This window comes from Ranitomeya variabilis, chromosome 2, assembly GCF_051348905.1.
Source record: "Ranitomeya variabilis isolate aRanVar5 chromosome 2, aRanVar5.hap1, whole genome shotgun sequence".
Lineage (NCBI taxonomy): Eukaryota > Metazoa > Chordata > Amphibia > Anura > Dendrobatidae > Ranitomeya > Ranitomeya variabilis.
The window spans coordinates 304424644-304435473 of NC_135233.1; the positions used below are offsets into that span (position 1 = coordinate 304424644).

At 46.3% G+C, this 10830-nt stretch overlaps 1 protein-coding gene and 1 non-coding gene across 2 annotated transcripts; both read left to right on the forward strand.

The window, feature by feature from the left end:
- The first annotated feature begins 4907 nt into the window (after positions 1-4907).
- Positions 4908-10008, forward strand: RPL39 (ribosomal protein L39). Its single transcript, XM_077285176.1, has 3 exons — positions 4908-5046; positions 7680-7783; positions 9771-10008. The coding sequence occupies exons 1-3, from the start codon at positions 5044-5046 to the stop codon at positions 9817-9819; spliced, it is 156 nt and encodes a 51-aa protein (XP_077141291.1). The 5' UTR covers positions 4908-5043; the 3' UTR covers positions 9820-10008.
- On the forward strand, positions 9564-9695 carry LOC143810817 (small nucleolar RNA SNORA69). Its single transcript, XR_013223199.1, has one exon. It is a non-coding gene; the product is annotated as a small nucleolar RNA SNORA69 (small nucleolar RNA).
- Positions 10009-10830: the final 822 nt, after the last annotated feature.

The window sequence follows — 10830 nt, forward strand, 5'->3', positions numbered from 1 at the left end:
TATAATATGTAAAATGTGCTGATATTCTTAATAAAAATTTACTTGAGTTAAAAAAAAAAAAAAAAAAAAAAAAGAAAGATATTCTCCCCTCGAGGGAGGCTCCTCTTTGATCCAATTTCTGGCTATGACCTTCCGAGCCATGTATAGTAGTCTAGCGATTGCTATTTTCAGCTTGTTATCCACAGTTATCTCTTCCACGTACCCCAGCACGCACACCAAAGGTTCTCTTGGAATTACACATCTGTATGCCCCTTCTATCCGGCTTATAACCACCAACCCCAAAGCAGTCAATCTCTGACACGACCATAACATATGAAACATTTCAGCACTATCATTCCTACATCTAAGGCCGGTTTCACACGTCAGTGGCTCCGGTACGTGAGGTGACAGTTTCCTCACGTACCGGAGCCACTGACACACGTAGACCCATTAAAATCAATGCATCTGTGCAGATGTCATTAATTTTCTGCGGACCGTGTCTCTGTGTGCCAAACACGGAGACATGTCAGTGTTCGTGGGAGCGCACGTATTACACGGACCCATTAAAGTCAATGGGTCCGTGTAAAACACGGACCACACACGGACGGTCTCCGTGTGCAGTCCCTGTGGCGTGCAGGAGACAGCGCTACAGTAAGCGCTGTCCCCCCACATGGTGCTGAAGCCGCGATTCATATCTTCTCTGCAGCAGCGTTTGCTGCATAGAAGATATGAATAGTGTTTAAAATAAAGATCTATCTGTCCGCCGCCCTCCCACCCCCTGTGCGCCCAAGCCCCCCCCCCCCCCCCCCCCCCCCCCCCCGCTGTTCTGAAAATACTCACCCGGCTCCCTCGCAGTGTCCTGTGCTGGCCGGCCCTTCTACTGTATGCGGTCACGTGGGGCCGCCGATTAGACTCATGAATAGGTGGCTCCACCTCCCATAGGGGTGGAGCCGCCTATTCATGACTGTAAATGAGCGGCCCCACGTGACCGCATACAGTAGAAGGCGCGGCCAGACCAGGAAGCATCGACAGCCAACGAGGGACGCGGGTGAGTATTTTCAGAACAGCGGGGGGGCGCACAGGGGGTGGGAGGGCGGCGGACAGATGGACCTTTCTTTTAAACACTATTATTCATATCTTCTATGCAGCAAACGCTGCTGCACAGAAGATATGAATCGCCGCTTCAGCACGATGCAGTGTACCACACGCGTGGGTACCACACGCTCCGTGTGGTACCCACTCGGCACACGTGTGCCGCACGTATGGCTTACGTGAGCTCACGGGCACACGGACACGGATAACTCCGGTACCGATTTTTTTCCGGTACCGGAATTATCTGGACGTGTGGGACAGCCCTAAGGCATTCTGAGTCAGATCTCAGCCCAGCTCTATACAGGACATCCGGGGATCTATACACTCTGTACAATATAAAGCTGTGAAAGTCTATGTGGCTCATTCGGTGATCGTTTCGGTATCCATTCTAATAGATTCCCACGTTTCATCCTCTAAACGACCCAGCTCTTTCCCATTTAGCCCTCGCGCCAATCAGATATCCCAATAGGTGAGTGTGAAGTAGATAATAAATAATAATCTTTATTTATATAGCGCCAACATATTCCGCAGCGCTTTACAGTTTAACAGTTTCAAACAACAATCATAGGTAACAATGTTAGCAATACAATAATAACGCAAAATAAGATGTAACCTTGCAAAGAATACCGACCTTGGACGTTGGTATAAATCGTTTCCTTCGCTTTACCTGTGTGTGGCATCATATCCAAATGCGGCAACACCCTCGTATTCAAAGGATCTCAATGGAGATTTGAATTCCTGCGACGTCCTGTCCTGGGGCGAACAGGCACGCATCACCTGGTGTCCTAGATAACCATAGAGAGACGGCTCCCATCAGCGTCAAATCTGGGGGGCAGGGCCAGAGCGTTGCTCCATGTCCAGAGCATCCAGCTACCTCCAAGGTAATCCAGTCTCATAGTCTATAGGAGACGTCTCTTTTGCATGCCAGAGATATAAACGGCTGAGGAGAAAAAAGCAGCACAAAACAGGGACTTTTCCGATCGTAATGACTAAAAATGGTATCAATATATGCTGACCTGATCCCAGGTTGTATGGCTGCTGAAGATCCAAGGGTGATTGCACCAGAGAAATACGTAACAAATGGAAAGCTTGTGGTCTGTAGCCGTGCTGCCAGGTGATGAAGAAACCTCAAATGCCAGGGATAATATAGAAAAATTTTACAATGACGATAGAGGTCTGCTGGAGACCACTGGTTGTCATGCCAGCCTTTCAGCGACCGATGGGTGGGATTATTGACGCACTTCCAGTGCAATCACATTAAATGCCCCTGTCAGAGATTGACAGCAGCACTTAACAGGTTAACAGCCGCGGGTGGATCACAATTCCATCAGTGGCTGTTGCAGGCACATGTCAGCTGTATAGCTCAGCTGACATGTACCCGGAAAGGGGCGGGCTCAGCAGAGCTATTTCAACCACCCTCATCCTCCATTTGTCAAAAGGTCAAATACAGTTTCCTATCTTTATAATTGTATTGGATCCGTGAAAAACACATGTCGTGAAGTGTAACCTGTATGTGACATTACGCACTCATTGACTTATCATGGGGTCGATTTGTAAAAACGTTCATGTGATCTATCCCATTGACTTGCATTGGTCAGTGTGCTGTCTGTATGCCATCAGTTTTGCACATGGACAGCACACAGACATGTAATATGTTTGTCTGAACAAGCCCCTACTTAATGTAAGTTCTCAAGCAAGTTCACGGCGCGTTACCAGATGTAAAAACAAAACAAAAAAAAACACAGAATCCAACTAACCTAACTATAAAATATCCATAATTCCTCTAAGACCACATTCTCATGGTGATATTTGATGAGTAATTGTGAGCCAAAACCAGAAGCGGAGCAGAGAAAAGCATAATGCAAACACTTGTACCTCTTATGGATTTTTGACGCACTCCTGATTTTGGCATATAAAAACTATAGGAAAGTCTAATCAAAATCCTGCAATGTGAATATGGTCCAAATGCTGCATCAGTCTGCTTGTTAGGTGACGTTCAGATGAGTTATTTTTGGTCTGTGTGATGTCCATGGGAAATAATGGACTGCATACACATAATTGGTAATCGGTGTGCTAATTCACATGAAAGTATTTCCTCATGGACTGAAGGACTGTAAGAAAAAAATCACATTGGAGGAAAATGCATTGGCCAATTATAGACGTGTCTGAACACCGCCTCATCTGCATAGTGGACGAGGAAAGGAGCTGCCTGCGTCAGGGTAAGTGCACACGCTGCGGATCCGCAGCGCATTGGACGCTGCGGATCCGCAGCAGTTTTCCCAAAGTTTACAGTACCATGTAAACCTATGGGGAAAAAAAAACGCTGTGCACATGCTGCGGAAAAATCCGCGCTGAAACACAGCGGATTATTTTCCACAGCATGTCACTTCTTTCTGCGGATTCCGCAGCTGTTTTCAACCTGCACCAATAGGAAAGTGCAGTTGAAAACCCGCAGAGGAATCCGCAGACGAAACCGTGTGAAAATCCGCAGTGAAAACCGCAGTGGTTTTGCACTGCGGATTTTCCAAATCCGCTGCAGAAAAATCCACAGCAGAATCCGCAACGTGTGCACTTACCCTTATAGTCACTGGTATGATCTGTGAATTAGGACAGAGGGCTGTGAGGAAAATCACCCGTGTGCACACTACGAGGTCATCCGAGTGCGTTCTGATTTTTCTTCACAGACCCAAAGACTTGGATTGGGGATTTTGTTCTGACCCTTGGATAAAAATCAGATGTCTCCTATATTTTCCACGGACTTGTACAGAGATCGAGCACTGGAGTTTCTGTTAGGCCACGGTCACACCTTCAGTATTTGGTGAGTTTTTTACCTCAGGATTTGTAAGCCAAGACCAGGAGTGGGTGATAAATACAGAAGTGACGTGCTTCTATTAGGTTACGTTCCCACAATGAGTTTTTGGTGGGTTTTTTGGCACAGGATATTTCTCCTCCATTAAAAACACAGCGTCTTACAGCTCCAGCAAAGTGGATGGGATTTATGGAAGTTTCCTCTGTGCTTCTTTACCTCAGTGTAAACTGACCGGCGGTGCGTGTTTCCAATCCGCAGCATGTCAATGTCTCTGGAGGGTACCCTGAGTGTTCTGTGCAGATTTTCCCCATTGACTTGCATAAAACACAAAAAACCCTCCGGTAACGGACGCACATGCGTTTTTAGTGCATTTACATAGTGGAAATACATAAAAAACACATGTAATCTGCACCTAAGTATAGCAATAAAGGTTTGTCAAAGCCAAATACCAGGAAGTATCAAAAACAAAGCAGCTTTATTTAAAGCCTGACACATCAACCAGAGACAAAAATGCAAAGAAAAAACTCAAGTAACTGAATTTAAATAAGTGCAGAAATTCTACAGCTTCATCGTGGCGACGCAGCTTTTCCTCTGATAATTCCACCCCCGTTTTTGGCGTACAAATCCTGATGTAAAATACTGACCCAATCCTGAACGTGTGAACGCGGCCTTAGAAGAATCTGCTGCAAGTTCCCCTACTTTGGCAGGAAGAAAAAGAACAGAGTGCAGATTTTTCTGTTAAAATGACGGCCTCCGAACTGAAAACTGAAAGGGCCCCGCTATAGTCGATGGCGTCTGTCTGGGGCCTCTACTGTACCTATAGGGATAGCGTGTTAGGTGGATAGTAGACGGAATACACATATAAGCCTTCTTAATAGACCATGATTTACTGGAACATTACTGGCTGTACTGGTGATACTGGTGACCTTTCACTCAATATTTCTTAATTTTATCGTTTTCTCCTAAGAAGAAACATTTGAGAAAAGCCCTGCTGCCATGTGTCCTCCGACCGATAGGTGGAGCCCTGCTTTTGCTGCTCGTGTTCGGAGAGCGTCTATCACTGTTTCGCTCTCTCTTTCCCTGCGCCGCTAACCTCTGCCCCCTGACTTCCGGCTTCCTCTTTCCCACCCGCCATTGTGGAGATAGGGTCGTAGCTATTCGCCATGGTGAGTGAATCCGATGTCATCCTTCTCAGCGGCGCCTTATCTCCGGCCCGGGGCGCGCTGTGTAGTGACGGAGACCCGGGGCCGTGCTCTCCTGTGTGTATTGGGCCGGAAAAGAGGGAGGTTTCCTGTAACGCTGGGGTCTAATAGCGGCTAGTGCTGAGGATGAGACGCGATACAGGGCCGGTCATGTGCTGCGCAGTGTCTGCAGTATTCATATCACTCTGAGAACTAACACACCCAGCATGTCCTGCTACTGCCTGAGAATAGTGGCTGTATGGGGCGGGGGATCTCTGTGGCCGGTAATGGTGGGGGGATCTCTGTGGCCGGTAATGGTGGGGGGATCTCTGTCTGTATGGGGCCGGTAATGGCGGGGGGATCTCTGTCTGTATGAGGCCGGTAATGGCGGGGGGATCTCTGTCTGTATGAGGCCGGTAATGGTGGGGGGATCTCTGTCTGTATGGGGCCGGTAATGGTGGGGGGATCTCTGTATGAGGCCGGTAATGGTGGGGGGATCTCTGTGGCCGGTAATGGTGGGGGGATCTCTGTCTGTATGGGGCCGGTAATGGCGGGGGGATCTCTGTCTGTATGAGGCCGGTAATGGCGGGGGGATCTCTGTCTGTATGAGGCCGGTAATGGCGGGGGGATCTCTGTCTGTATGGGGCCGGTAATGGTGGGGGGATCTCTGTATGAGGCCGGTAATGGTGGGGGGATCTCTGTCTGTATGGGGCCGGTAATGGTGGGGGGATCTCTGTATGAGGCCGGTAATGGTGGGGGGGATCTCTGTCTGTATGGGGCCGGTAATGGCGGGGGGATCTCTGTCTGTATGAGGCCGGTAATGGCGGGGGGATCTCTGTCTGTATGAGGCCGGTAATGGCGGGGGGATCTCTGTCTGTATGGGGCCGGTAATGGTGGGGGGGATCTCTGTATGAGGCCGGTAATGGTGGGGGGATCTCTGTCTGTATGGGGCCGGTAATGGTGGGGGGATCTCTGTATGAGGCCGGTAATGGTGGGGGGATCTCTGTCTGTATGGGGCCGGTAATGGTGGGGGGATCTCTGTCTGTATGGGGCCGGTAATGGTGGGGGGATCTCTGTATGAGGCCGGTAATGGTGGGGGGATCTCTGTCTGTATGGGGCCGGTAATGGTGGGGGGATCTCTGTATGAGGCCGGTAATGGTGGGGGGATCTCTGTCTGTATGGGGCCGGTAATGGTGGGGGGATTTCTGTCTGTATGGGGCCGGTAATGGTGGGGGGATTTCTGTCTGTATGGGGCCGGTAATGGTGGGGGGATCTCTGTCTGTATGGGGCCGGTAATGGTGGGGGGGATCTTTGTTTGTATGGGGCCGGTAGTGGCGGGGGGATCTCTGTCTGTATGGGGCCGGTAATGGTGGGGGGATTTCTGTCTGTATGGGGCCGGTAATGGTGGGGGGATCTCTGTCTGTATGGGGCCGGTAATGGTGGGGGGATCTTTGTCTGTATGGGGCCGGTAGTGGCGGGGGGATCTCTGTCTGTATGAGGCCGGTAATGGTGGGGGGATCTCTGTCTGTATGGGGCCAGTAATGGTGGGGGGATCTCTGTGGCCGGTAATGGTGGGGGGATCTCTGTCTGTATGAGGCCGGTAATGGCGGAGGGATCTCTTTGTCTGTATGGGGCCGGTAGTGGCGGAGGTAGATCTTTGTGTGTATGGAAGCTGTATAATATAGGCCATACCACTGGTGACAGAAACATTGGGTTTTTCAGATGCATGCAAGGAAATTCTACATCAAATACAATAGCTGGAATGTGATGGGATTTTAAAGGGTTTGTGTGGAATATACATATTGACCTATCCTCAGTGCTGCCATAGCATACTCAGTTGCTGGAGCATTGTGAGGACAGGGTGACTGTGCTGTATCATTAAGGTGTTTCGACAGAGCAGCTCTATTGTCACTGAAAGGGGTGTCCTAGTTTTTTTTTTCCAAAAAGGGTTATCTGTGCTTACGATATGATGCTGGTGTTCTGTCCACACTGCTCTCGGGATCTGTGTGTCTTCAGACTGTAGCATGTCTTGACGAGTAGAGTTGAGCGAATATGTAAGGAAACGATCGCCGAATCTAAATTCGCCATTTTTGTACTTTATTTGTGCAGAATTTATATTTGATGATCGGTTCCGAACATATTTCCTGAACTCTACTCCCATTGACTCCAATGATGTTCGGCAAATATTGCAAGTACAATATTCGCTGACAAACGTAATCTACTGACAAGTCACTAGGATGCGCTTCAGTTTGAATTACCTGACGAGGGCCATTTTATTTCATTTTTGGGAGAACCCCTTTAAAAATCACAACATTGTTTAGATCAGTGAGGATTTTTAATTGCATATAAATTGTGAAGTAGCTTGTTTTCACAGGCGCTATGTAATTGTACATATTTAAAGGGAACCTGTCACCTTGAATAACGTTGTTAATCTGCAGTTTACCAGCGTTATTATGCTGCACGCAGCAGGGAGAAAATTAACTTTATTCTCCCCTCCAGTATTCGGTATTCAGTCATGGAAGCTGGGACAGTGCAGGTTCAGTCACTGCTTGTGAGTATACAGGGCGATCGCTGTAACTGTGCCCCCTAATATGATGTATTTTATTTTTTCTCATCAGTCGTCGCACAAGACCTTCAGAATTAAGAGGTTTCTTGCCAAAAAGCAGAAACAGAACAGACCAATCCCACAGTGGATTAGAATGAAGACTGGCAATAAGATCCGGTATGTCTAAAGCTCATCAGACTTTGAGTTTAGTTACCTTATTACACTTGCTTATAGGGAATCTGTCGCCACATTTGACCGATCTAAACTATTAGAGGTTTTCCATTACTATTTTCTCCCCTTTCGTATGTCTTAATTCTTCCTAACTTAACACTTTTCTAATACACTTTTACTACCTACCTGCTCCTGTAAACTCACCTCTGTGGGTCATATATCCTTCTGTTTTTGATTCTGGCTCTGCTACTTCCGATCTAAGGACCGGAATCGGCCACACGGAGCTGGGCGCATCACTAGCGGGGGAGGGTCTACATCTCTGTGCGTGTCAGCAGTAAGAGCAACAAACTCCGATCAGGCTTCACTGACCTCTGCCATTGAAGTGTCGTCCATTCCGCTAACAAGCTCTGCGATGTCCTGAGTACATCAGAGGGCTTTCCAGCTGAAGGGACTGCACTTCAAAGCCGCTTTCAGGCATAGGAGAGTGAAGCCTGATGTGAGCTTGATCTTGCATGGTGCTGTCTGACTCTGCTGATGCTTTGAAGTGCCGTGCCTTCTGCTGACAAGCCCTGTGATATACTGTACTTTATAATAACAAGCAGCACATTGCAGGGCTTGTCAGCTGAAAGGACAGTACTTTGAATCAGAGAGGAGAGTGAAGTGTAATCTCAGCATGACTGCTCAGACTGCTGTCAATCGCAGATATGTAGCCCCTCCATCATCAGTGACGTGTTCTGCTCTGTTCGTCCGATTTCTGTCTCCAGATCGGAAGTAGCAGAGCCAGAATTAAAACGGAAGCTGCAATGTGCAAAAATGAGTTATGAGACAACCAAATGGTCTCTTATCACCTGTGAGGACCATACATACAAGAATGGGTCTCCAGTGTGATACAAAATGATGCTGCTTGTCACCCAAAAATAAACATGCCCACAGTTCCGCTGACAGAAAATTTAAAACCCATTGCTATCAGAATCTTACACATAGACAAATAAGTGTTTATTGTACAAAAGTCATAAAGCATAAATACAGCCTTATAAATCTATCATTGCCATAATTAATACTGGATTTGTGCAGCACGGTGAAGGACTTGTGCTGAATTCCTATTTTTCTTTAGAGATGTACATAATTTTCACCTAGGGCTAAGTGTACTCTTGTACTGGAGCCTTCATTGGGCTTCATTGCAAGTTCTGTCTTTTGTATTGGAGTTCCTATAAAGGAACAGAAAAACTGAGCTCTGAACGCCAGGACTAAACACAACCTAATGTCTATCCAATATGTCAAATATTAATGCCTAACATCTGCATTTAAAGAGTAACCATCTTTTATTTTTTTTATTCATAAATTAATAGTACACATGAAAATGAGACCCTTGGAGAATGAATGATCATCCTGGATTAGAAAGGAGCAGATTTCTCTGATAAAAATAAGCAACTTTGTAATATGTCTTTGGTGTACTATTGGTTTATAAAATAAAAATGAAAAGTCAGTCTTTAAAGAACGTCTGTTCATAAACGCAAAGGATATAAACTTTTCTAAAGCTATTGTATGTCCTTGAGCCTGGTTTTACACATCTGCTTTTTGCTGTCCAAAGTACAGCGCTCAATGGCTGACGTCAACTCGAAAACTTCATATATACCTATGAGGCTGTTGAGTTGAAGTTAGACCGGTGGCTGGTCCGTGCATCGCAGTCGTTACTTGGATGGGAAACACTGATAATATGTGAAACCGGCCTCACATTACTTCTGTTAGCTGAACTGTGGGAACAGACACAGGATGGGGAGGAACCAATGCAGGTTGCAATTACAGTGCTTCATTGTGGTGGGAGTGCTGTCATTATCCTGCAGAGATTAACGATGTCAGTTCATTGATGGTCTTTCCTTCATCCAAGGAGAATCCTTCAAGGCTGATGGCTACATATTGCTACATGCTGTAGATTTATTATGAATAGTGCACATTTAGTGGTGTGATAGTAAAATGCATATTGTAATCACAGGTACAACTCCAAGAGGAGACACTGGAGAAGGACCAAGCTCGGCCTGTAAAGAAGACAGTCCAACATTCTGGGTTCCTTGTGAAGACCTGATAACATCTTATTATACAGCTATCATTTTGTAGAATTATCTATGTGCTGTTGAATAAATGAAAACATAAGCATATGTATTTATCTGGTACTGATATATTGGACCAATGCTGGCAATAAACTGATGTGAGATCAGAGAACTCAGCCTGTACATGGGACATGTAATTATTCATTTCAATTTCTATTGTTTCTTTTATTATTGTCATTTATGGACCCATAGAAACATTCAAACACTCTGTAAAAATTGACTTTGACTATTATTCGTTTTTGTGCTTAAGTCATCCCTACCCTACACACAGACACAATTGTTCCAAGAGCCATAATTTTTTTTTTCCGCCATCTACATAGCTGTATGTGGATTTGTTTTTCTTTTGCTTGGCAAGCTGTAAGTTTGTGTGACACCTCATTTTACCATTTGTTGTACTGGAAAATGGAGGGGGGGGATAAATGCAGTGAGATTGCTGGGGAAAATGCAATACCTCAGTGGTGTGAACTTAGTTTCTGAGCCCATTTTGTTCACCTGAATGCTCCCTATGATGCCATGGGGTGGGAATGGGTTAAGATTAGTGATGAGCAAGTATTCTCGTTGCTCCAGTGGTCTCTGAGTATTTGTGAGTGCACGGAGATTTAGTTTTTGTCCAATGCCAGCTGCATGATTTGCGGCTGCTAGACAGCTTGATTACATGTGGGGATTCCCTAGCAACCAGGCAACCCCCACATGTACTCAGGCTGGCTAGCAACAGTAAATCATGCAGCTGCGTCGACAAAAACTCTCTGAGCATTTCAAATACTCTGAGACCACCTGGGCAACGAGTATACTCGCTCATCACTAATTAAGTTTTCAATTGGGAAGAGATCTTAATCACCACAAGAAACTTAAAACCTTTCAAACTCGGACAAAAAACACTCCGTCCTACTGTGTCACCCCCAAAAATAAGACTTGCCCTGAAAATTAGCATTAGCCTATTTTTTT

Coding starts and splice junctions, on each gene's coding strand:
- RPL39 (XM_077285176.1), top strand. Junction 7,784..9,770: donor AAGACTGGCAATAAGATCCG/GTATGTCTAAAG, acceptor TTGTAATCACAG/GTACAACTCCAAGAGGAGAC.